At 50.5% G+C, this 26495-nt stretch overlaps 1 protein-coding gene across 1 annotated transcript in view; it reads right to left on the bottom strand.

Annotated features, from left to right (window-relative positions):
- The window catches only part of DNAH10 (dynein axonemal heavy chain 10), a 131301-nt gene that overhangs the window by 15834 nt on the left and 88972 nt on the right, over positions 1-26495 (bottom strand). The window contains exons 47-63 of the mRNA XM_060193269.1: positions 25881-25974; positions 25051-25218; positions 23491-23679; positions 22544-22715; positions 21649-21852; positions 20957-21037; positions 17645-17842; positions 16508-16669; positions 14951-15125; positions 11023-11204; positions 9634-9770; positions 7575-7792; positions 6265-6486; positions 5977-6124; positions 4951-5230; positions 4176-4405; positions 2765-3038 (exon numbers count right to left, since the gene is read on the bottom strand). Coding sequence (XP_060049252.1) covers positions 2765-3038; positions 4176-4405; positions 4951-5230; positions 5977-6124; positions 6265-6486; positions 7575-7792; positions 9634-9770; positions 11023-11204; positions 14951-15125; positions 16508-16669; positions 17645-17842; positions 20957-21037; positions 21649-21852; positions 22544-22715; positions 23491-23679; positions 25051-25218; positions 25881-25974 — 3134 coding nt within the window. The remainder of the gene's footprint in view (positions 1-2764; positions 3039-4175; positions 4406-4950; positions 5231-5976; positions 6125-6264; positions 6487-7574; positions 7793-9633; positions 9771-11022; positions 11205-14950; positions 15126-16507; positions 16670-17644; positions 17843-20956; positions 21038-21648; positions 21853-22543; positions 22716-23490; positions 23680-25050; positions 25219-25880; positions 25975-26495) is intronic.

Genomic DNA, 26495 nt, shown 5'->3' with positions numbered 1-26495 from the left:
GATGCAGAGGTCACATAGGCTCCTAAGCTGAATATGGGCCCCAGACCACATCAAATCAATGGGGTTTACAGTCAACAATATTTATACCCCTTTCCCATATTAGGGAGCTACTGTCTTCCCTGATCCAGCTTTCTTTTCCTTTTCCAGCCATTACATCATCTCCCCAGACAATAACTTGGATCCACCTGCATATCAGATTTCAGACTCAAGGAAAAAAAGAAAAAAGGAAAAAAAAAAAAACTAGTATAGCCACAAACCCTTCAGAATGTAACTAAAATATGCTTACTAACTATCTACAAAATGGAGGATCCCCCCCAACTCTTCATCTCACTATTCCAGCCTTTAGGTTCATGATTGTTCAACAATTTGTTTGGCTTTGTATGTTAACTCTCTTTTCAACCACCAGGTTCCAGATGCTAGCATGATGCCGACCAGACTTCCCTGAACAGACAACCCCACCAATGTGTCCTGGAGCTCCACTTCCCCAGAGCCCTTCCCCACTATGGAAAGAGAGAGACAGGCTGGGAGTATGGATCGACCTGTCAATGTCCATGTTCAACAGGGAACTAACTACAGAAGCCAGACCTTCCACCTTCTGCATCCCACAATGACCTGGGGTCCATATTCCCAGAGGGTTAAAGAATAGGAAAGTTATCAGAGGATGGGATGGGATATGGAGTTCTGGTGGTGGGAATTGTGTGGAGTTGTACCCCTCTTATGCTATGGTTTTGTCAATGTTTCCTTTTTATAAATAAACAAAAAGAAAAAGAAAAAAATAAGTCTGAACCAATCCAAATCATCATGAGACTTCAAGCTATTTAAAATAAAGAGAAGACACTAAAAGATTCAAGAACAAAATGGATCAAGTATCAGAAAAGCATCAAATTTACCAATAGGTAATGGCAAATCGAACTGAAAATTATTTATTTTTCTTTGTCAGAGCCTTGTTCAGATCCGGTTTATGGTAGTGTTAGAGAAGGAAACTGGGACCTTTGCTGCCTCAGATATAACAGTCTTTTGCCTAATGGCTTTCGCTGTTTCCCCAGTCCCTGAAAAAATAATTTTCTTCTTTTATTTTTCCACCATGGTTATTTCTGGGGTTTGGTGTCGTCACTACAAATCCACTCTTCCTGGAGGCCATTTTTTCCATTTTTGTTGCTCTTGTTGTTGTTATTGTTGTTATTGCTGTTGTTGTAGGATAGGACAGAGAGAAATCAACAGGGGAGGGAAGAGAGAAAGACAGACACCTGCAGACCTGCTTCACCGCTTGTGAAGTGGACCCCTTGCAGGTAGAGAGCTGAGGCTCCAACCAGAATCCTTGAACGAGTCCTTGTGCTATGTACTATGTGCCTTTAAGCCAGTGTACCATCGCCTAGCCACCTGAAAATAATTTTCAAAACTAGCATTCTATGTAATACCAAAATAGCAAGCAAAACTATGAAAGTAGAATAAAGTTGCTTTTACATAGGCATTGCCTCAAGATTTTGCCACCTATCCACCTTTTACAGGAAGCTACTCTAGGAGGGACTTTACCAAAATAGAGAGTAAGTCACAAAAGAGAGATAGGTGGAAAAAGAACCCTTGCATACTGTTGGTAGACATGGAAATGAGTGCAGTTATTATGGAAACTAGTGTGGTTATTCCTCAAAAACAAACCAACAAAATTACTACATGATCCAATAATTCTGCTTTCAGGTATGATCTGAGAAATATGAAAATACTGATTTAAAAAAAAAAACAGAAACAGAAGGATGATCTCACTCTCAGGCAGAAGTTGAAAAACAAGATCAGAAGAGAAAACACAAGTAGAACCTGAACTGGAGTTGGTGTATTGCACCAAAGTAAAAGACTCTGGGGTGGGTGGGTGGGAGAATACAGGTCCAATAAGGATGACAGAGGACCTAATAGGAGTTGTATTGTTATATGGAAAACTGGGAAATGTTATGTATATACAAACTATTGTGTTTACTGTTGAATGTAAGACATTAATTCCCCAATAAAATTTTTAAAAATGCACGCCAGTTGGGATAGCTTTTGAAATAAAATGAAATGAACATTATTTTGTAGTGTTAGGGTGTCACACCTACAGAATCCCATCACTCCTCTCTTAGCTTTTTGATTTCAGACAGACTGAGACAGAGGCAGAGAGAAAAGAGAGAGACTTCAGCATCACTCCACCACCCATTGAAGTTTCCCCTGTTGTGGTATACATGCTCCCATCTGGTGCTGGGGGATCATACCCAGATCCTTGCTTGAGGTAAAGTATGTGCTCTACCAGATGAGTTCTCTCCCAGCTGCTGAAACCAACATGCCATGGTGTGTGGATTCTATTACAATGAAGCTATTAGTTTGAGGGGGGTGGGTGTCAGCTCAGCCAGTACAGCTCACACATTACCATGCACAAGAATCAGGGTTCAAGCCCCTGGTCCCCACCTGCAGGAGGGGAGCTTCATGAGGAGTGGAGCAGTGCTGCGGGTGTCTCTTTCTCTGTGTCTCTCTCTATGTCTCTCACCTTCTGTCAAAAAAAAAAGAATAAAAAGAAAAACAAGACTACTGGGAGCAGTGAAACTGCGCAAGCGCCAAGCTCAATAGTAACTCTGGCAGCAAAAATAACAAGACAAACAAACAGCAAAAGGGTGTTAGAGTTTAAAGCCCGATGCTTCACTCCTCAGAGGTGAGCAGCCACACACAGGAATGCGATTGTTGGGAAGTTTCCAGGTTCACACTCAAGCTTCCCTAACCCGCCCGTCAGCAGGGGCCTCACCCGTGCAGCCGTAGTTATAGATGTTGAAGGTCAGCGTGTCCATGATGTTGCGCAGGCGCTTCACGAGAATGGAGTCGGGCAGCGACTTCTTGAGGGACAAGCCGAAGACATCCAGGAAGGCGGTGAGGGAGTACTGGTACATGGAGTTCACCAGGGCCATCTCCGACAGCACAAAGAACAGGATGGCGCCCCTGCGCGCTGCTGGCCGGTAGCCGTCCCGCAGCCGATCGATGTCCAGGGCGGTCTTCTCCGCCAGCTTGAGCTTCTCTGAGACCTGCAGGGCAGGGGGAAAGGTCACAGGCTTGGCCCCTTAATTGATTTATTAATGGGAGAGAGAAAGAACCAGCAAACCACTCTGACACGTGATGCTGGGGACTTAACTCAGAACTCCAAGCCCACAAGACCGGTGCTTTATCCACTGTGTTTTATCCACTATCCCAGGCTGCCCAGGTGAGATATTTTGCCAGGCCCTGACTTTGAGGAAATTCACAATTTCCCTCTTTTGCTCCATCCACCCCCAACCACAGGATCAGGTGACCCAGGATCAGCCAATCAACACACAGTCATGGCTGACACGGGATGGGCAGGGGGCTGAAGTGACTCTCAGGACCTTCATAATGAGGACTAGACTTGCTTCTCGCTTTCTCCCTTTGGACTTGGGCCTGAGGGGACATCAGGCCAGACCCATCTTGTTACTTTCAGAGGGTGTGACTCTATGGGGAAGCAGAGAATGAAGCTGAGCCTCTCTCTGAACAGAAAGAAACTGAACCCTGATGATATGCAGGGGGTCCTAGATCCAGCCCTGCCTGAGGCCCTCCCTGGATCTCTGCTTTCTCAGTAATAAATTCTCTTTGGGACGGCATCAATAGGCTTGGGTTTTCTTTTTTTCTTTTTTTTTCTTTTTGTTTTGTTGCCCTTGTTGTAGCTTCGTTGTGGTTATTATTATTGCCCTTGTTGACGCAATTCGTTGTTGGATAGGACAGAGAGAAATGGAGAGAGGAGGGGAAGACAGAGAAGGGGAGAGAAAGACAGACACCTGCAGACCTGCTTCACCACCTGTGAAGCGACTCCCCTGCAGGTGGGGAGCCGGGGGCTCGAACTGGGATCCTTATGCCGGTCCCTGCGCTTTGCGCCACATGCGCTTAACCCACTGCACCACCGCCCGACCCCCAGGCTTGGGTTTTCTATCCCTCTCAATGATGGAGGCTCATCTGACACACAAGGGGACACTTTAGAAGTCCCCCATTACACCCCAACAGAGGTGGCCTTTTGTCACCAGCAAATCCTCAGTGCCAGCACAGGCGGGTGTGTCAAGCCCCAAACCTCAGCCTGGAGACCCAAGACCACGAGAGAGCCCCCCTGGGACTCTGAGGCCCAAGTGTCTCCCCAGAGGTGCATCCGGGCACCTGACCTCCGTGGCCTTGGACTTGGTCTCCTCCAGCGTGTGCACCAGCTCCACATTGTCTAGCATGTTGCCCGTGGAGGTGGCCAGCTCCCGGAGCAGGGAGTCCTCCAGGTCCTTGAGCAGGTTCTTGTTCTCGCTCGTCTCCTGGATGAGGTGCTCCCGCTGCTCCTCCAGCTCCCGCCGCTCATAGGCAACCAGCACACTCAGCAGCTGGTCCTCCAGGCCTTTCAGTGTGACTGTGGGGACAGATGGGGGGGTGTCTAAGGGCTGGGTCCCCCACATGTGGCTGTGTAAGGCAGACTGCCAGCCCTGTGGGAGGAGACACGAGGCTGCTCCCTGTCCCTCCTGCTAAAGCCCCTCTAGAGCTCTGTGTGTGTGTGTGTGCGGGGGGTGGGGGGTGGGAGGTAGTGTCAGCGCCATGGAGATGGTCCCATGGATAGTACCAGGGGACAGAGCTACACAGAAATAAAACCCAGGATCCCCAGGAAGGACACAAATGACAACCCTAGAAAGACTGAGAAGTGGCATTTGGCTCCTAGCAGAGTCCAGCCATGAAGGGGGATGCAAAGTCACGGCATAAACCTAAGTGGACAAGCTCCTTCCCTGAAGAGAGCTCCCCTGCTGCCTGCTGGGGAAATATGTGAGCCCGCAGAGCTGCTCACAGTAGAGACACGTGATCACTGCCTCTGGGAGGGCCTCTGGGTGTCCCCCCGAAAAGTGACCACCTGGGAAGGGGAGGAGAAAGAGAGTGGCCAAGGGTCCCAGCCGCGCCTGTCCTCACCGGTGTAGTTGATCACCATGGCTTTCCCGAACACGGAGGGCGAGTATCTGGGGTTGGCCAGCTTGGTGTTGAGGTAAAGCCGGAAGTTGGAGTCGTAGTCTACCTCTTTGTCTCCCAAGATGATGAACTGGCGGCCCTGTGAGACCTTGATGTTCTTTTCTAGTACGTTGTCAATCACGGGGTCAATGTACTCGTCCACGTCGTGGAATAGGAAGGGGGTCCCGTACTTGATAGCCATCTCCAGCTGCTTCAGGAAGTCAGGGTCATTGAAAGAGGCCACCTGCAGGAGAGCGGGAGGGCAAGGTTGGGTGGGAGTGAGCCTTGTGGGATATGAGAGAGAGAGGGCAGTGGACACAAGGCCTAGAAGGGAACCCTGAGGAGGAGAGCTGAGGGACCAGTGGAGCCTGGAGCTGGGGTGAGCCTAGAAAGCTGGGCAGCTGGACTCCCGTCAACCACAGGTGACACTGAGGGCTCTGTCACATCTCTCAGGGACTTCAAGGGGATTCTGACAGAGTCCATGAAAATATTTTTGATGCATTTTCCTGTTTGTTCATAGAAATGTCTCAGAGGTGACATGGGAATAAACTGGGATGTAGGCTAGGTACCTGGCCCCACTGTCCCTAAGCTAGAGGCCTCCCTCCTTCCAGGTTGGGGGAGGAGAAGGGGATCTAGGACCCAGCTAGCAAGTTCAGAGCTCTGGGCAGGTAGGGAAGGGTTCCTGTGTCCCTCACATCTGACCCTACACAGATGGCCAAGAACTACAGAGAAGGCAGGTGGTTCCCTGGCCCTGAGACACAGGCACAGACACAGGGACAAGGACCAGGAAATGGAAACGCTGAGCATCATGGATCCATCCCTCAGTTAGGCCTGGGACATAGGCCCATATATCATCACAGTGACTCATAAGAGACAAAAAGTGGAAGCAACCCCCATGATGACCAACGGGTGAATGATGAGCAAAACATGGGCTGTCAGAACGGCGGTGTTTGACTTGGCCATGGGGAATGGGAGGAGGCCCGGCTATACCCGCAGGTTGTTCCTCTCCTCCTTCCTCTTGATCCAGTTGAGCGCCTGCTGCTGGGGGTCGATGCAGAGGGGGAAGCGGCTGGCCCGGGTAGTGAGGATGCCATTCTGCACCGAGAGCTCATCGGGGGGCAGGCCCTGTGAACCCCACCTGCCAGGGACAGAGGTGGGGCATGGCTACTCTGGGCCGAGCTGTGAGGCCAGGGCTTGGGGGTGGCAGGATCCACCTTCTGGCACAAGGGAGAGTTGGATCTGTGCACAACCCACCCACAGCCGTAGCCCTCAGCACACCTGCTGATCTCCACATCATCTGTGAGCAGGCTTTCCAGCCGAAAGGGCTGACTGAGCGGGATGCCCCGGTCCAGAATGTCATTCTGCCACACCTGGTGGACCATGTCCTTGCGGAACTCCCAGGTGAAGGCGCCCTCGTAGCTCAGGAAGGCGGAACACAGCAGGCAGTCACCCAGCAGCTTCACCCGCCTATGCATCAGCTCCCCCAGGTCCTTGAGCCACCTGGCATTGGGGATGGGGCATGGGGAGCTGTCAGCTTCCGGCTCACTGTTCAGTGGGCCAGCTGTGGCTGAATGGCCATACCATCACCCCCCAAGAGTCCAGCTCCTTAAGACTGAAGCCAGGGCCCTGACAGTGGTACACCCAGTTGAACACACACATTACCATGCACAAGGACCCAGGTTTGAGACCTTGCTCCCCACGTGTAAGGGGAAAGCTCTACAAGTGGTGAAGCAGGTCTGCAGGTGTCTCCCTGTCTTTCTCCTTCTCTATCTCCCCATCTCTATCAATTTCTCTCTGTACTAACAAACAGAATAGAAAGGAGGGGAAAAAAAAAGGTTACCAGGAGTGGTGGATTTGTCATGCAGACACTGAGACCTCCACCAAGACTCAGCAATAACCCTGGCGGCAAAATACATAAATAATAAATACTGAAGTCAGGCCTGCACCAGCCACAGGGGCCCTTAGAAAGCACCTGCCTAGCCAGAGGTGGGTTTCCCTTCCACACTCCTCCAGCATGGATCCAGGGGTCAGAAGACATCAAAAATATTCCCAGGGTGGCCCAGGAGGTGACACAGTGACTAGAACATCAGACTCCCCAGTGTGAGGCCCCAAGCTCTATTCCCAGCATCACCTGTGCCAGTGACGCTCTGTGTGGTTCTTGCTCTCTTTCTTTCATGTTAATACATAAATAAAAGAGGGAAAAGGAGAATGAGAAAGAGGGGGAGGAAGAGTAAGAGAAGATGGAGGAAGAGGAGGAGGACAAGGAGTCCATCCCCAGACCTAGGGTGACTTCCAAAAGGCAGTTTCCTTCTCTCCATCCCCTCATCTGCTTCCCTGCCTCTTATGCCCTTAACAAAGACTTTACAACACCTGGCACTGAAGGCAAACAGACCTATAAGAAGGCCATTAACCACCTATCATAGGGGGCAACAGTAAAATCCCCAACTTTTCACATGGTCAGATTGAAAATCAAAAACAAGTTGTGGAGCAGAGCCTGGAGGAATGAGGGGAGAGGTGAGGGTGAGGGTCTCTGCCAGCGGGGTCCACCCCCAAACCACGGAGGGCCGCTGCGGCTCCTGGGGGCTGACCTGACGTTCTCAGAACCCAAGCCCGAGATGAGCTTGTCGGCGGCGATGAGCCTACGCTCCATGATCTCTGCCTCCTCCTGCAGTTTCTGCTTCTCCAGGATGGCCGCCTCGTACTTGGCCCCCAGCGCTTCCAGCTCCCTCTGGATGGCAGCCAGCTCGTTCTGGATCCTCTCCAGCTCGCGCTTGGTCAGGTAGAAGTTCCGCTCCAGCCTGGCCACCTGGCGGGTACAGTTGGCCAGGCGGTAGGAGAAGGCACTGTGCCAGCCTCACGCTGCCTTTCTAGCAGTATCCCTGCCTGTTTGCGGGGAACACACACCGCTTTCCCTCAGTTGCCCCCCTCACGTGGTTGCTGCCAAAGCTCAAGACACCCTGCCCAGTGGCACACCTGGTTAAGCACACACATTACCAAGCTCAACGACCTGGGTTCAAGTCCCCACTCCCCACCTGCAGTGGAGATGCTTCATGTGCTGTAAAGCAGGTCTGCGGGTGGGTCTCTCTCTCTCTCTCTCTCTCCCCCACCCCCACCTCTCTCAATTTCTCTCTTCTAATCAAGTAAAATGGGGGGAGGGGAGATGAATGCTGGGAGATCATGCAGGCACTGAGCTCCAGCGATAACACTGGGCACAAGAAAAATAAATAAACAAACAAACAAGAAAGACATTCTGCCCCAGAGTTGGCAGGTGGCTTCACTTCCATGAAGTGACACTGTGGCTCTAAGATAGAACTCACTAGGGTCCACTGAAGACGCTTCTAGTCTTCCTGTTAGGTTGTCAATTCTCAGAGTAGCAACATGCCAGGTCATAAAGCAATGCCAAAATGAGCTTCAAATGGCCAGACCAGTCTGCGAATTCTCCTTGTGTGGTCTGCATTCTGCGTATTCTCCATCGAGGCAATTCTGCCATCCGGGGAAAATTTGGCAATGCCTGGTGACATCTGGGGGTGCCACAACTTGGGGTCCGTGATGATATTTAGTGGGTAGTAGTGCACATAGTACTAAGCACAAGGACCCGCACAAGTCCCTAACTCCCCACCTGCAGGAGGGACACTTTCCAAGTGTTAAAGCAGGTCTGCAGGTGTCTATCTTCCCTTCCCCTTTCAATTTTTCTTTGTTCTATCCAATGGGGAAAAAAATGGCCACCAGGAGCTCAGCACCCCACAATGCAGGAAACAGTTCCCAGAACACAGAGCTGTCAAGGCTGCAAGATCAAAGGCCCAGGGTCTAAGAAGCCCAGCCTTAGCCCCAGAGCTTTCACCATTTTCTCTCTGACCCTTTGCACACAGAGCCTGCAAATCTCTCAAACTTTGGTTCTGAGTTCAAATGGTGTCTAAGTGAGAGTTGTAATTCAGAGTTCACTGGTGGAAAATGTGTGCACTCTTAGAAATCAGAACTTTTGGGCTGGGAGAGCTCACAGTGGGTAGACCACACAACCTAGCATGCCTGAGGCCCTGGGTTTGATCCTCAGCACCACAGGAACATTGTGGATAGCATTGGAGTTGCTCTATGGACAGAGAAAAGGTGCACTAGTGTCTCTCCCTCTCTCTGTATATCTCTCCCTCTATCCTCAACTACACCACTAAGGACAAAGATTATTTATTTATTTATTTGTTTGCTACCAGGGTTATCACTGGGGCTTGGTGTGTCACAATAAATGTACCACTCCTGACGGTCACTTTTCCCTCCTTTTTTATTTGATAGAACAGAGAAAAATTGGGAGATGAAGAGGGAGAGAGAGACACCTGCAGACCTGCTTCACTGCTCATGAAGTCTCTCCTCTTGCAGGTGAGGAGTGGAGACTTGAACCTGAGTCCTTGTGCATGGTAACATGTGCACTTAACCAGGTGTACCATCTCCCAGCCCTAGAATTTTTTTTGAAAGGTTGAGGATGTTCAGCGTTATCATGTATGCAGAAGGCTCTCAGTGCATTCCCCATCAACACATATAAATCAAATCAAGTCAGAATCTTGCCAGGCTTTGCCCAGCAAAGCTGTAGACACATGAAATCTGACTCCCAACGGGCCTTCCGGTGGCAGAGTTTGAGACCTCACAGATGTCCAGTACCTTTTCTCTCTTGGGCTTGATTTCTTTAAAGACATCACAGTAACCCATCACAGCCTCAACGAACTTGAGCATCCCCAGGCCCGCCTTGCTCACAGCTTCCATCTCTTCTGTGGTAGTGTTGAGAGTCTTCAAGAGGCCTAGAGGTCAAAGTGCAGTGATTTCAGTGAGCAGTCAGTTTCGTAAGGGGGATTCAAGCAGAGGGGGTGATTAAAATGGGTCCTGAGCTATACCTGCCTCCCTCACTTTAAGAGTTCTTGGGTCTGTTGGGCTCACACTTTACCATGAGTGAGGACTTGGGTTCAAGTCCCTGGCTACCATGTGGGAGCACCACACAAAAGGGGAGTCTCACAAGCTGTAGAGTGGTGTTGGGGTACCTCGCCCTTTCTGCCTATCTCTCCCTCTCTGCCTAGCTCTCCCTCTCTGCCTATCTCTCCCTCTCTGCCTATCTCTCCCTCTCTGCCTAGCTCTCCCTCTCTGCCTAGCTCTCCCTCTCTGCCTAGCTCTCCCTCTCTGCCTAGCTCTCCCTCTCTGCCTATCTCTCCCTCTCTGCCTATCTCTCCCTCTCTGCCTAGCTCTTCCTCTCTGCCTATCTCTCCCTCTCTGCCTAGCTCTCCCTCTCTGCCTATCTCTCCCTCTCTGCCTAGCTCTCCTTCTCTGCCTAGCTCGCCCTCTCTGCCTAGCTCGCCCTCTCTGCCTATCTCTCCCTCTCCGCCTAGCTCGCCCTCTCTGCCTATCTCTCCCTCTCTGCCTCTCAGCCTTTAATTGGAAAAAGAAAGGAAGGAAGGAAAGAAAAGAGGGAAAGGGAAGGGAAGAGAAAGGAAGGGAAGGAAAGGAAAAGAAAGGAAAGGAAAGGAAGGGAAAGAAAAAAAGAAAAGAAAAAGCCTACTGGGAGTGGTGCATGAAGCCCCAGTGAAACCCCCTGTGAGCCAATGAATAAATCAGAAAAAAAGACAAAGCATTTGATGCTAAAGTTCTGGGCAAGCTGTCAGGATAAACAGTGGTCCTGTGGGTGTATACTGCCTTTGGCAGGAAAAGACTGGCAGCCTTCCTGCTGGCTGAGAGGCAGCACAGAGGCAGGGCTTCCAGAAGCGAAGGCAGAAGAGCTGCCCACTGCCCCAGGGCTTGGGCAAGGCTGTGTACTGGCCTGAGGCCCAGGGCAGAGGCTGAGGTCAGAGCAGAGGACAAGATGTGGTGGTGCAGGGGGTTGTGGGAGGCACTTTGGAAGGGAGTGCAGGGCAGTTTCAGAGCAGGCAGTCAGCAGGTACCACTTCCCACCCAGCCTCTGGCCACACAGTGGCACTGCCATCTCCCCCCCTCCACTATGCCACCTCCCAGCTCCTCCTTCTCTCACAAGCCCCCCGCCCGGAAGCAGGTGCCATCCACACTGGCCTCGGATGTTCTTCACTTGGCTCTGGGAGATGGAGTCGAAGTCGATCTCCATGAGCGAGCGCAGGAAGTTGGGGTCGGACATCATGCCCTTGGCCGTTTTCCAGTTGAGCTCCTTGTAGCCCTTCATGATGAGGATGCACTCACACACCGTCTGCACCTGCTTAGGAGGCTTGGCGAAGGACCTGGGGAGACGGGCAGCAGCTCAGCACTTACATGGGCACCTGCGAGATGCTACCTGCGAGCCCCAGCCCGCAGTCAGGGCTGGGGCTCCAGGCCAGAGCAGACGTCAGAGGGCCAGGAGGCAGCTCACACAGGAGAGCTCACACTTAATCATGCTCGAGGACCAGGGTTCGAGCCTCTGGTACCACTGTGCATGGCACCAGGGGAGGTTCCACTAACAGTGAGCGGTGTTGTGGTGCCTCATCTCTGTCTGTTTCTCTCACAGTCACAAGGCCCAGGCGTCAGAAAGCAAATAAATTCAGAAACAAAAACACCTACCCAGGCTGCCTGGAGGATCAGCAGGTCAGGCTGGAGTCTGAGAAGGTGCCTGCTTGCCTGCCTGCCTTTCTTTTAATTTTTATCACCACCAGGAATATTGATGGAGTTTTGTGATTGGCACTGGCACTACAAATCCACTGCTCCCAGCGATCTTTTTTTTTTTTTTTAATACGACAGAGAAATTGAGAGAGGAGGAAAGATAGAGAGGGAGGGAGAAAGACACCTGCAGACCTGCTTCACCACTCATGAGGCTTCCCCCTGCAGATGGGGAGTGGGGGCTTGAGCCTGGGTCCTTATGTGTGTAATGCATATGCTCAACCGGGTTCACCACCACCTGGCCTCTAAGAGTGCTGGGAGACTGCCCAGAGCCTAAATCACAGCCACTGTCATCACTGTCATCATTATTGTCATTATCCTCCTCCTCATCATACTGTTTCCCACTTAGGAGATGAGTGAGCAGGGCTAGGAGTTTGGGGGTTCTCTCTCCCCCATGTTCACACCACTTGTGGGGCTGGGGTCTGGTCTCCTGGGCTCTATCCTGGCTTTTTCACCTTTTTATTGTTCACTTGATCTTTATTTTGGTCTGCCAGGCTTTGCCTGACTTTTTCAGAGAGAGATAGAGAGAGAGAGAACAGCACAGAAGCTTCCCCCAGTGCAGTGGGGGTCAGGTTCAAATGTGGGTCTTACAGATGACAAAGCAGGCACACTATCCAGGTGAGCTATGTCACCGGCGTTTGTTCACATCATCCTCAATGAGTTAGGCGGGTCACTCTGCCACCCCAACAACACTCAGCTGTCCAGAACCCCCAACACTTAGGGGGCTGAAACCTCAGAAGCAGCCAAAAGAAGGGCAGCTACAGCTGAGCCTAGGAGGTCACCTCTGAGCCCTGTCCAGCGGGGCCTAGAAAAGTCACACAAATTGGGGGTGGGGGGTGGGGACAGCACAGCCATGAGGAGAGACGAAGACCACTGGGAGGGTGAAGGAGAGGGGTCAGGTGGAGCAGGAGACAGGGAGAGGAGAAGGCAGAGCAGCATGGAGTGGCGGGGGGGGGGGGGGGACTGCCATCCTTGAAGAAGCCACAATAATGAGAGAGAGGGAGGAAGAAAGAGAATAAGGGAGAGAGAGAGGTGGGGAGGCACAAGCTGAGCAGTGCTGCAGTGGGAAGACTGTGCTGGGAAAACCCCCTACTCCAGCTGGCCTGGGACTCCTGTTTACCCCCACATGGATTGGGGGGGGGGGGGTCCTGCATGGCCAGAACCAGCCAAGACACAAAGATGATCAGGGTAATGGCCTGAGTCACCCAACCGAGGTCCAACTAGGCAGTGTCAGGTGCCTACAGAAGCAGGCCATGCAGTCATCTGTTTTTAAAAGGTTTCCTGGGAGTCGGGCGGTAGCGAATCGGGTTAAGTGCATGTGGCGCAAAGCACAAGGATTGGTGTAAGGATCCCGGATCAAGCCCCTGGCTCCCCACCTGCAGGGGAGTTGCTTCACAGGCGGTGAAGCAGGTCTGCAGGTGTCTATCTTTCTCTCCCGCTCTCTGTTTCCCTTCCTCTCTCGATTTCTCTCTGCCCTATCCAATGACAGCAACAACAACAATAACAACCACAGCAATGATAAAAAAACAAAGGCAACAAAAGAGGAAAAAATGGTCTCCAGGAGCAGTAGATTCGTGGTGCAGGCACCGAGCCCTGGCTATAACCCTGGAGGCAAAAAAAAAAAGTTTCCTTTGGGGCTGGTGGGAGCTAGGGCTGATTCCTGAGTAATCAGATGGGGGGGGGGGGTTGTGATGGCTGTATCTTCTCCTATCTTTAGTTTCTCTCTATCCTATCAACTAAATTAGAAAGGGGCGGGGGGAACAGTCGCTAGGAGCAGTGGACTTGTAGTGCTAGCACCAAATCCCAAATCCCAGCAATAACCCTTGTGACGAAAAAAGAAAGAAAAGAAAAGGTTACTCAGTTGTCAGGATGTCATCTTACTGACTCAGAAAAAGTCAGGAGGTAGCATCTAGAGTGAGGTAGAGAGGGTAAAATTGGGTCCACATTTACACTTGAAACCCCATCATCGAAACTGCAAAGAGATCAATTATTTAAATGCCAAGACTGAAACTATCAAACACAGGAAGGAACCACAGGGAAATCATCTTGTAGTCTGGCAGCTGTGAGGTCTAGTAAGTCTGACACAATGTCCAAAGCGATGAAAGAAAATGCTGCTCGCCCTGCCCCATAAGAACAGAGAGTGCATCCACAGCAAACACAAAGGCACACCCAAACTTCACAAACAAAATCATGTGGTCGGCGGTGCACTGGGAAGACATTTTTGCAACTCGAATCAGAAATGAAAGGCTAGTTCCCCTATTATATAAACAGAGCCTAAAAATAGATACGAAAGTGGCACAGTGGCTAAGGCACTAGACTCTCAAGCATGAGGTCCTGAGTTTGATCCCTGGCAGCACATGTACCGGAGTGATTTCTGGTTCTTTCTTTCTCTCTCGCTCTCTCCTATATTTCTCATTAATAAATAAATAAAATCTTTAAAAAAAATAGATACAAAAAACTAGCAACACCCATCCCGTCAGTCACTGAATAAAGAAGTTGCAGAAACAGTTCGCAGAGAGAAACTCATTACTCGCTCACAAAAGGTCAAGCTCACTCACAGTTCAATGTATCTTAAACTGCACACATACTCCTCACATTGTCAACCAGGCCAAAACCCAAACATGTCATAGCGCCCTCTGCTGATGAGGCTGTGAATAAGCAGACTCTCATGTTGCAGCAGTCGATGTCAAGTGGATAGGAGGGCATTAGACACCAGAAGACCCGAGGAGGGCTGGGGCCCAGCTCTTCCACGTCTGGAGATGGATCTTTCTGGTGGACTTGCCCATGTGTATAGTGCAATGTAGTTAGAAGAAAGCTTACCTGCCCTTCCCCCTTTCTAATCAAGCCTTAGCCATGGAGGGTGGGGGATATATTGACTGGGGTTGGGGTGGGGATCACAGTAAAGACCCACTTCCCCACCCATCAGGCTAGCAATGGCCTAGAGCATCTATCTCCCTTCTGATTTCACTTGTGACACATCTCCGTGTCACTGTTCCCTGCAGGCCATTGTTTAGGGAGGGCAGATGCTTGTGTCGTGTCTCTTGAGTAGAGGGGTGACTTGCAGAGCTCGTGTGTTCTGCATGGCCCCTTCTGGAAGCCAGTCTTCCATGTGTCAACCCAGGTACAAGGTCATAGGCTCAGTGACCAACTGGCCAGGGGACTCCTCGGGACAAGCCACCCTGCCTCCTGGGGCCCCAGACCTCATCTGCAGATGCAGGTGACCACAGTCCGTGCTATGGACAGTGCTGGCCTGGAGCTGGTGCTTTGTGCCAGATGTCTGAGTGTCCCAGCCAGCGTGGGGTGACCGAGTACACATGCCAACAGCCAGGGCTACCTGATCTCTGTCACGTCGGACTTGTCTAGCTTCTGTAGCTCCAGCTTGGCGGCCTCCAGGATGGGCATGACCTCGGCCAGGGCTGTCTCGGCCTCGGCCTTCTCCACCGCGATGATCTTGTTCTGCTCCTCAATCTCGATGGCTTTTTCTTCCGCAAGTTTCTTCTTTTCCTCAGCTGTGAGGAGTGAAAGCAGAGGTGGTGGGGGGAGGGGATAGTCCACGGCTCTGGGGCCAGAGGAGCCACTGCTCTCAGTCAGTACTGGGTCCCGCAGGGGTCCAGTGAGCTTGGAACCATGGGGCAGGCTTGGGGCGCCCAAGAGGGAAGTCTTCAGTGCACAAGGCTCCACAGAACACCAGTCCACCATGTCCCTCTGTAGCCTCCTGAGGGACCCTGCTCAATCCTGATTGGCCAGTGTGGGCTGAGGAACCTGGGCTGTCCTCCCTGGCTCTCTGAGCTTGCTGGTTGTCTCTTTGCCATCTTCTCCTATGCTGATTCAGTCCCCAAAGCCATCTGTTGGGGGCTCAAGGACCTTCTGTCCCCAGATCTCACTGCTTAGTTATCTGGGGACACTGATCACTGCCTGGCGTCCCATCTAAGTGTTGCCTTGTTGCTCATCTTGTTCCACTCATGAGAGTTGAAGCATCTTATGTAGGGCCATGACCCTAACATCTAGAACAGGAGCTGGGTTCCCGGAAAATACAGGGTGTAATCATGGGAGTGAGGGAAAGGCAGGGGAGCAGAGCCCAGTGGGGTGCTGTAGGCAGAGTAGCCTGGAACTTTGATACAGGGTGCCTGAAGTTGGGCTAGAATCATTCTTAAAGGAGCAGGTGGCCAGATTTAAGAGTAAATGGGGGGGTCGGGCGGTGGTGCAGCGGGTTAAGCGCATGTGGCGCAAAACACAGGGACCGGCGTAAGGATCCCAGTTCGAGCCCCCGGCTCCCCACCTGCAGGGGAGTCGCTTCACAGGCAGTGAAGCAGGTCTGCAGATGTCTGTCTTTCTCTCCCCCTCTCTGTCTTCCCCTCCTCTCTCCATTTCTCTCTGTCCTATCCAACAATGAACAACATCAACAGTGGCAATAATAATGACCACAACGAGGCTACAACAACAATGGCAACAAAAAAGGGGGGGGGGGAATGGCCTCCAGGAGCAGTAGATTTATGGTGCAGGCACCGAGCCCAGCAATAACCCTGGAGGGGAAAAAAAAAGAGTAAATGGAGGAGCGAAGCTGAGAAGGAGCCAGGGAGCACCAGGAAGTAAGCACAGGACTTGGGGAACGGTGGAGCCGGGTGCCCAGAGACCCAGCGAGCAGGGCTAGAGGTGGGAGGCAAAGTGGTAGGGCGGAAGGTATCCTGAGTGAGGGGCCTGTGAGAGGCCTGTGTCCTTGGAAGTAGGGGGAGATTAGGACTGGGATGAGGGACTAGGCCAGAGAGGAAGCTGTAGAACTATTTCCCGGAGAACCAAGAAAGTCCCAAGTCAAGAGGCAGAGGCTGGGACCTCTGCCACCTTGTGGACCTCAAGGGGTGCAGAGGGTCCTGAGGGTGGGACCCCCACTTGCCTATGGCCGTGTTGGTGGCAATTTCCTGCAGCAGCGCCTCACAGGCAGCTGACTTCTCGGCCAGCACAATCTTCTGCTCGGCCAGCTTCTGGTTCAGCTCGTCCAGCTGGATGGTGGCCTCCTTGAGCTTGTCCAGCCCACCTTCCAGGCGCTTGCACTGTGCTGAGGAGACGGCCCAGCAGGTGGTCGGCATCATATGGGCATAGGCTGGGTTCCAGCAGCCCAGCTGGGGGTCCCGGGTATGGGGGAAGAGACCCCTTTGGGAGAAGTCACACTCATCTTTCAGACCCTCCCTGGCCTTACTGGGAAAGCCACATTTCTGAAAATGGTCCTTGGCTTGGCTGATAGCCAGAGTCAGCTCTTACTTTTCCATCTCCTGCAGCTGGGGAGATGGCCCAGCTGGTAGAGCACTGGACGTACATGCTTAAGGTTCCTGGTTTGATTCCCAGCACTACATGTACCAAGTGGAGTTCTGGCTTCTCTCTCTTACTCTATCTGTGTCTCGTGTGAAACTTTGATAGCTTATATGTAAGAATAATTACAAAAAACTAAATATTTTTTTTAAAAAAAGTAGTGCAAGGACCAGCATAAGGATCCCGGTTCGAGCCCCTGGCTCCTCACCTGCAGGGGGAGTCACTTCACAGGCAGTGAAGCAGGTCTGCAGGTATCAATCTTTCTCTCTCCCTCTCTGTCTTCCCCTCCTCTCTTCATTTCTCTCTGTCCTATCCAACAATGACACCAATAACAACAACAATAATAATAACCACAGCAATGATAAAACAACAAGAGCAACAAAAGGGGGAAAAAAGTCCAAAAAAAATCTTTAAAAAATAAAGTACACATACACTTCTAAAATGTTTTAATGCTGTAACCAATGACAAAGAAAATTAGAAAGGGGGACTTGAAGGGGCTGAGGCTCAGTGCCCTGTGGTGGAGGATGGTGGTTGGGTGGAGGGTAAGGTGTGTTAACACCCATCTTGGGAAGCTATGAAACTGCCCCTGTGACAGCAATAACAACCCGGTAAATCAGCATTTCCTCAGTCAGATGATTTGAGAAAAAGAAGAAAAGATCAGGACTTGGATCCTTACCCCAAGTGCTAATAGTTTGTGAGGCCCTTTCTGCCACCCACACCTTACCTATGTTGTACTGCGTTTTCTCGTCCAGTAGCTTTGAGTAGGTGTTGATGAAGTCCAGATAATTCTTGGGAGTTACATAGTTGCTGCGTCTCAACTTCTGCAGAAACAGCTTGCTGAATTCATCTACCGACTGGTGGACCAAAACCACGTGCTCTACCACATCCTCTATGTTCTCTGCTGGGATCATTAAGTTATTCCCTGAAGTGGGGGGAATGAAAGAGACTCCTCTCTGAGAAAGGAAAAGGAACTGTCCCTCATAAACAAACAAACAAACAAACAAAAAATGTTAGACACGGGAGTTGGGCGGTAGCACAGCGGTTAAGCGCAGGTGGCGCAAAGCACCATGACCGGCGGGAGGATCTTGGTTCAAGCCCCCGGCTCCCCACCTGCAGGGGAGTCGTTTCACAAGCGGTGAAGCAGGTCTGCAGGTGTCTATCTTTCTCTTCCCTCTCTATCTCCCCCTCCTCTCTCCATTTCTCTCTGTCCTATCCTACAACGAAGACATCAATAACGACAACAATAATAACTACAACAATAAATAAAACAAGGGCAAAAACAAAGGGAAAGTGAATAAATAAATATAAAAAAATGTTAGACACAGTTCCAGACATAGGTGTGAACCCCCGGGAACTAAGAAGCAGATCCTGGACACCAGCAAGCACAGCCGCCTCACTTACAGTGGCCAAGTGCATGGGATTTGCCATGCCGTGGACGGTTCAACCCGAAGGAGGAAGGAAATTCCAGCCCCGCCATAAGGGGGATGAGAAGCCGGCACAAAAGAGCAGGTACTAAGTGATCCCACTTCCATGAGCCTTCTTAGAAACAGACAGCCTATGAGAAGTTAGCAGGGGTGAGGGAGAGTAGGAGCTGGCAGGGATGAGGGAGTTAGTGTGAAAGGGCCACAGAGTCACAGTTTTGTAAGACGAGGCAGTGACGGCTGCACCTTACTGTAAATGTAATCAGTGCAACCAGGTGCACACCTGACATGGTTACAATGGCAAAAGTCACATGATATGTATTTTGCCATGATAAATAATATCAAGATGTTTAATAAAAGGGGGGTGGGCAGTAGCGCAGCAGGCTAAGCACACATGGCGCAAAGTTTAAGGACCAGTGTTAAGGATACCGGTTTAAGCCCCGGCTCCCCAACTGCAAGGGGGTCGCTTCACAAGTGGCGAAGCAGATCTGCAGGTGTCTATGTCTCCCCCTGTCTTTACATATTCTCTCGATTTCTCTGTTTTATCCAACAACAAAGACAACAATAACAACAATGATAAACAACAAGGGCAACAAAAAGGGAAAAAAATAGCCTCCAGGAGCAGTGGATTCATAGTGCAGGCACGAAGTCCCATCGATAACCCTGGAGGAAAAAAAAGGGGGGATAGGAAGGTGGTTCAATGGGTAGAGCACACTTCCATGTTGAGGGCCTGGATTGCTCTGTCCCTAGCACCACATGGGAGCACCAAGGAAGACAGGTGGAATTCTGGCAATGGTGGATCAGGGTGCTTTGGCCTCTCTGTCTCCCTCTCCCTCCCCCTTCCTTCCTCCTCCCTCTCCTGGTACACCTGGTTTAGTACACATGTTATAGTGCTCAAGGACCCAGGTTCAAGCTCCAGTCCCCACCTGCAGGGGGAAAGCTTCACAAGCAGTGGCAGTGCTGCAGGTGTCTCTCTCCTATCTCTTTCCCCCTCAATTTCTGTCTGTCTCTAATAAGTAACATTAAGAAATAAAAGAAAAAAGTGGATCAGAACAGGCTAGTGGTGGCATGCATTGCAAGGCCCTGGGTTCGTTCCCTGGCACAGCATTAAAAAAGCCTTATTGGCCTGTAGCCAGGCCAGTTAATTCACATACTGCGAACGTGACATTTCTCACCACACAGTGGCAGAGTTGAGAACTTGCCATAGACACTATGTGACCCTTAAGCTGAAAACACACCCCATTTGGTCCTTTCCAGAAAAACTTCTTCAACTTCCAAGTTCTACCATCCTGAGAGAGACCTCTTCACCCCAGCCCTTCCAAAACTGAATTATGATTAGAGCCATGGCTTCTGCCTGTTTGAGGGGGCTGGTTATTTTCAGTACATATGCATAAGGTTTGCTTTATAAGTACAAGTACAATATTTAAGTACAAGTATACTTGTACAAGTATACTTGTATAAGTACAAGTACAAATGGCACTGGTTTCCCAGTGCCATTTGTCATGACCCTGCTAAGATAAAGTCTCTTCCTAAAGATGAATCAGCCTTGTTTCTTATTTTGGAGGCTAAAACTAATAATCAAGGTCACTGATGTTTGAAACTTTAGGGCCAAGTCAGAGCCCAGATAATCAGCTTACTGAAACATTCTCAAGGCACCCTTTGACTCCAGGCCCACATTTGTTCTACAGAGAACTAAATGGTAACTGTCTGGACTTTGCAGGTCTATGTTTCTGTTGCAACTATTCAATTTTGCAGTTGTAGCATTAAAGCAACCACAGGTGTCCAGGGCATGGCACAGTGGGTAAAGCATTCGACTTGGAGCATAAGAGATACCCTGGCACTCTCTCCAGCTCTCTTTTATTAGTAAATAAAATCTTAAAAAAACTTAACATTCTTCTAATTAACAAGAATCTGTGTTCCAATAAATAAATATTTATTTGACCAGAACACTGCTCACCTCTGGTCTATGGTCCACAGGTTTGTCACTAATGATATCTGATCAATGTTTATCCTATAGCTTCCTTTTTACTTCTCTGAAACTCATTTTAGACTAAAATACAATATAAATAAAAAATACAATATCAAACTTAACTTTTTTTTTGCCTCCAGGGTTATTGCCGGGGCTCAGTGCCTACACCACAAATCCACTGCTCCTGGAGGCCATTTTTCCCCTTTTGTTGCCCTTGTTGTTTTATCATTGTTGTGGTTATTATTGTTGTTGTTGCTGTCGTTGGATAGGACAGAGAGAAATCGAGAGGAGGTGAGACAGAGGGGGCGAGAAAGACACCTTCAGCCCTGCTTCAACGCCTGCCAGTCCTTACACTTCGTGCCACGTGCGCTTAACCCGCTGTGCTACCGCCCGACTCCCAGACTTAACGTTTTTAAAGTGGAGACAGAGAGGCAGAGAGAGTGAGAGAGACCACAGCATTGAAGCTTCCTTCAATGCAGTGGTACCTACACTAACACACTTAAAACAAAAACAACAACAAAAACACATGCCTGGTCCTGAGATTAACCGAGAATAAACCTACTGGTCCAAAAGTCAAGGCCAGTAAAGTGATGATAAATCGCTGAGTTATGCCATTGATGTGGGTTCCTTAATTGCTGACACTTACCTAAAAATGACTTTGCGACAGCATGCAGGGCTTGGGGAGGCCAGGGCATGAACCAGTCAATACCTGTGTTATTTACTAGACCTTGGAGAGAGAGAGGGAGGGAGAGAGAAAGATGAGATGATGATCACTCTGCCCCCCCCCAATGCTCCATGTCACTGGTACTATGTTCAGCACCCAGCACACTGTTGGATGAGCTGGGTGTGTCCACAGCAGGGGCTCTTAACCTCAGCACTGTGGAGTACTTCCGGGGCCTCTCTGTGCACTGCAGGATATTTGGGAACATCCCTGGCTCTGTCAACTAAACATCAGTAGTATACTCCCTGCCACCTGACGTGACCGTCAACACCTTTCTGGACATTGGCAAATGTCCCCTGGGGAGCCAAGTCACATCTCTGTTCCAGAGTTAGGAATCACACATTCTGTGAGTGGAAGAGCTCCCCCCGCCTCCAATGGAAGAGGTGAGGTCTTGCACTGTGTTTCCTGGTGTCAGGACACCACCCGCCCAACAGCAACACGGGCCTGCTAACATTTGTGAGGGGTGGATGGGACTCAACACACTGGATGGAGCCCAATTCCAACACAAAGATTGTGTCTTAATGCTGCGAGAAGCTTGCTCGGATGCTGACTCCTCAGTGCACCCACTGTGCAGAAGGAGGGGAACAGGTCTGTCTGTGGGCTCAGTTCCAGGGCACCTGGGAAATTCCTGCATCGGGTCCTCAGCGTGTCCCCCACTGGCGACATGCCCAGGACGATGTGCAGGTTGTTGGCGCTCTTGTTCACGAAATACTGCCACACGGACTCCTTAGCTGGCCCGACCCCTTGCTTCACAGCCTCTGGCCCAATCTGACCAAGGATGGATTCCTTTTCGTCTTCCTGGAAAAGCGCGGGTACGATTCCTAGAAAACCCCAAAATGTGCCTCAGCTTATTTCTCAGGCACCAGGGACTTCCCTCTAGCTCTAAAGCACCTGGACTAGAAACTGGGCCTGGGAGACAGCTCGGTGGTGCTGCACACACACAGACTCCGGGCCCTTCCCTGGCACTGCACTAAGAGACTTTGGGGGTGTCAGGCAGTGGCTCACCAGGTAGAGCGTACACATTACCATGTGTAAGGACCCAGGTTCGAGCCCCTGGTCTCCACCTGCAGGTGAGAAACTTCACAAACAGTGGAACAGTGCTGCAGGTATCTTTCTCCTCTCTCCTCTCTTTCTTTCTCTCTCACCCTTAGTGAAAAATATAATGGACAGCAGGAGGATCAGTGGAGCTGTCACACAAGCATCAGCCCCAGCAATAACCCTGATGGCAGTAATAATAATAATAATAATATAATTTAAAATGACAGAATTGCAGGGTCCTGGTCAAGTGACACATGGGGCCGTGCCGGCTCTCCCCTAAAAGGCCTGCCTCAGGGTTGGCCCTGGGTGCGCACCTGAGCACCTGGGCTCCATCAGGCCGAGTGGCCCCAGCACTCCAGTGTGGATCCCTTCCACTACTCGCCTGGCTCCTGCAAGGCTATGGGGACACAGCACACCCACAGGCTCCCCTCCCTCCCCAGCATGTGACCCCTCTGCAGGGGCACCAGTGGGCACCTGAGGTCAACATGTTGTTGATCAGCTCCAGGAAGCCCTCCTCCGCCACGTGCGCATCCGTGAACAGGAAGATCATGGCTTTGTTCTCGAGCCCCAACTTCTGGTAAAGGCTCTTCAGATCATCCCGGAAATTGGTCTCTGAGTAGCCCCGGCTTAGAAGGATCTCGAACACCTGGAGACAAATGGCAACACTGTGACTGTAACAACTGGCCACCAGGTCTCAGTAGCCACCATGGAGAGGAGGAAACCCAGCGCAAGGAGAAAGGCCTCACTATCATAAGAAGTGGCAGAGGCGGCAGCACAGCAGCTGGCCTGGATCACTGTCACAAGACAGGATGGGGTGAGCGGGGCAGGTGCGTGAGGACCACGCTGTGCCTGCACAAGGGTGTGAGGGCCCCAGAACACAGGGTGTGGGCAGCCCTCGGTGAGTGCCTGTGGACTTACGCCGACTACCAGAAGGCTTGTGCATTGATCATATTTTTTGCTGCTGGGGCTTCATACCTGTGTGAGTCCACAGGCCCCTGTGGACTCTTCCTCCCCTCCTGCCCCCCAATTAACCACAGATCCAAACAGTGAGGGAGAGGAACAGAGAGAGGAGACACCAGAGCACCCCTCCACCACAGGGGAAGCTTCCACTTGTGGATGGTACATCCATGTGGTATCCGGGGGCTCGCACCCAGGTCCGTGCACATGATAAGGTGTAGACTTTACTTGGTGGGCTACTTCCTGGCTGCTGAAATGCAACTATTTATTTTTATTTGAAAAAAGTGTTTTATTGGTGCTGGGCGGTGGTGCACTCAGTACAGTACACCTGCTACAACGGTATGGACCTGGGTCCCATCATGATCCCGTTAGGATCCATGACAGACTGGTCCAATACCTGCGTCAGCTACCAACCACAGGATGTGGTCTGAGGAGCCTGCTTCTGGGGGAGGAGGACGACTCACCTCACAGCCGGCCGTGAAGGCGGCCAGCCGGGCAAGTGACTGCTTCCCTGAGCCGCCGACGCCCACCAGCAGCGCGTGGCCTCGGTTCATGCGAATGATGCGGTGCACGCGGGTCAGGTGCTCCAGGGCATCGTCAAACAGAACCAAGTTCATTTTGGTGTTGCTTTCATTATACTCCTCGAGGATTTCCTTTAAAAGAAATTTTAAGTTACAGCCAGGAGATAGCTCACCCAGTAGAGTACATGCCTTACAATGGCTCTACACCCTCAGTGCCACATGGGAGTCCCATGCATAGCACCAGGGGAAGCTCTACGAATGGTGAAGCAGTGCTGAGAGTCTTTCTCTCTCTTTCTGTATATATCTGAATTTTCTTTATTTTTATCTAATATTTATTTATTTATTAATGACAGAGGAAAGAGAGAACCAGAGCATCATTCTAACACATGGGATGTCAGGGTGTTGGAGAGCTTCATGCTTGTAAGTCCAGCACTTTAGTCATGACACCACCTCTCAGGCCAATGAGACTTTTGTTATTAAAAAAAAAAAAATCCCCTGGCAACAGTGGAATTGTCTATCCATAAGGTCCTGGCAAGAATGAAAAAAAAATTTTTTTAAGACTACTGTTTTTTTGTTTGTTTTTACCAGAGCACTACTCAGTGCTAGCTTATGGTGGTGTGTGTGTGTGTGTGTGTGTGTGTGTGTGTGTGTATGTGTGTGTGTGTGTGTGTGTGTTGAACCTGGGACTTTGGAGCCTCAAGCATGACAGCCTGCATAACCATCTACCCCTGTCCCAGACCACTGAGTCTTAAGAGATTGATCCCTCTCCCTTTGTCCAGGAGAGATTAAGAGCAAAGGCAAGATTCTTCTAAACATCTCCAGAAGTTTAGAATTAACTCATAGGGCCAAAGACAGCTCACCCAGTAGGGAACACACACAGCCATGTGGGAGCACCTGTGTTTAAGTCCTGAACTACCACATGGGAGCACCTGTACAGGGGAAGCTTCATGAGCAGTAAAACAGTGCTATGATGTCTCTTCTCTCTCTCCCTCTTTTCCCACTCTCTGCTTCTCACTCTCTAACTACAAGAAGAAAAACAGGTTCCACCAAGAGCAGTGGAATCATGCAAGCATGAAGCCCCAGTGATAACCCTGAGAGCCAACTCAGCATCGACTCTAGATTTCACAGATTTTGATCTGCTGGCAGTAAGCCAACAGTGATTTCAAGACTCAGCTAATGAACTAAGGGAAGAATGAATATTAGGGAGGGGCTGAGTAGCTCACAAACCCGAGTGTCCATGGGAACCCCAGGATCCTTTGTGGGCTCGCTGAAGCAAACTAGAGGGAAGTGGGACCCAGGCATCTGGTGGGTGTTTTAACAGATTCCTCGGTCATTCCCTCACACCTCTGTGTGTGGGGGGGGGGGCCCGCTGGTGAGGTCACAAGCTCACATTCTGAGCCCAGAGTCCAGAGTCTAATTCCCAGCTCCCCCACCTGGACACCCCCACATGCCTGGCTCTGTGGCTTGGCCCAGGTGCCCAGGAGAAGGGAGTCTCATCCACACCTGGAACAGAGCCTTGGCTGCTTCGTAATCCTGGATGTCTTCATAGACTCGAGTCTCCTCTTCGTGCAGTGCCATGCGGAAGTCTCCAAACAGGATGGGATCCCTCATCACCGCATCCAGGTCGTCTGTGAAATGATCCATGACCAGGGCTGCTATATGATCTTGTACCTTACAACAAGAGCAGAACACCGAATGCAGCAATGTCAAAATATGTGCTAAAGTCTGTCTGGGGTGGGGAAGGAGGTGGGCGGAGGGGAGAAGTAAGCACAGGATGGCAACATACCAAGTGATTTGCAGCCATTTTTTCCCTCTTATTTAGTCTTCTATCATCAGCCAGCATTATCACTAGGGCTCAGTGCCTGGACAGCAAATTACTGCTCCCAGCCACCATTTTTTTCCCCTTTCTTATTTGATAGGACAGAGAGAGGCAAACGCTAGAAGAAGAAGGACAGAGAGAAATGGAGGAGAGATCAAGAGAAATACCTGCAGCATTGCTTCACTGCTTATGAAGCTTCCCTCCTTGCAGGTAGGGACCAGGGACTTGAACCCAGGACTTTGAACATGGGAGCAAGTGTGCATGCTACCAGGTGTGCTCCCCCTCCCCACTTTTTTTTCCAGTTTCTATTGAGACTCAATAACCCACATGCCTCTATCAACTGCCTTTTGCTGTCACTGTAGTTTTTTCTCTAGTTAGCATCTGTGATAATATACACACGGTTTGTTTTTTTCTTTTTTGGTCTTTGTTTTGGTTTTCATGTCTGAATATTTCACCCAAAGGAGAATTCTGTAGAAAGGGCTATGGACTTACTGGTACACTCTGACATACTGACCAACTGCTTGTCTGTCTCATTGATTAGCCGGTCGTGGAAGACTCTCAGACACTCGTTCCTCCAGACCCTCACCATCTGGGTCACCAGCTGGAACCTACATGATGGGAGGAGCCACATCAGCCAAGAGACATCTGGAGAAGAGCCGGCCTCACGCCGCTTTCAGATGGAGACAGGGGGCAGACAAGGCCCATTGTCGCCCTTTCCTCCTATAGTTTCAACATTAATTAAATGGTACAGAAGCCAGCAAGTTAAAGACCACAGGCCATCACTCATCAGTTAACCTCCAATAAAGAAGAACAAAACAGCATCTGTAAATGACACAAAAATGAGTGTCTGACACCTACCTGAGGGAGGAGATGATTTTTTTTTAAATCAGTATTAAAGTAAACTGGCCACTCTTCCTAAGAACCAGTTCCACCTGGCCCCAGTTCTGGAAAAATTCTCAGGTTTCTGACCAGGAGTCTTCACTGCATCCTAAATACCCAGCACCACTCTCTCCTGAACTGCCACTCTACATGTCAAGGGTACCTGAGAGCTACTTGAAGGGTCCTAACATGAAGCCACAAAATTGGATTGTGATTGCAAACCTACATAAAGTATACACTCATGTAAAGT

Source organism: Erinaceus europaeus, chromosome 6, assembly GCF_950295315.1.
Source record: "Erinaceus europaeus chromosome 6, mEriEur2.1, whole genome shotgun sequence".
Taxonomy (NCBI): domain Eukaryota; kingdom Metazoa; phylum Chordata; class Mammalia; order Eulipotyphla; family Erinaceidae; genus Erinaceus; species Erinaceus europaeus.
The sequence above is the reverse complement of the archived record's forward strand: the minus strand, read 5'-3'. Positions and strand labels throughout refer to the sequence as shown.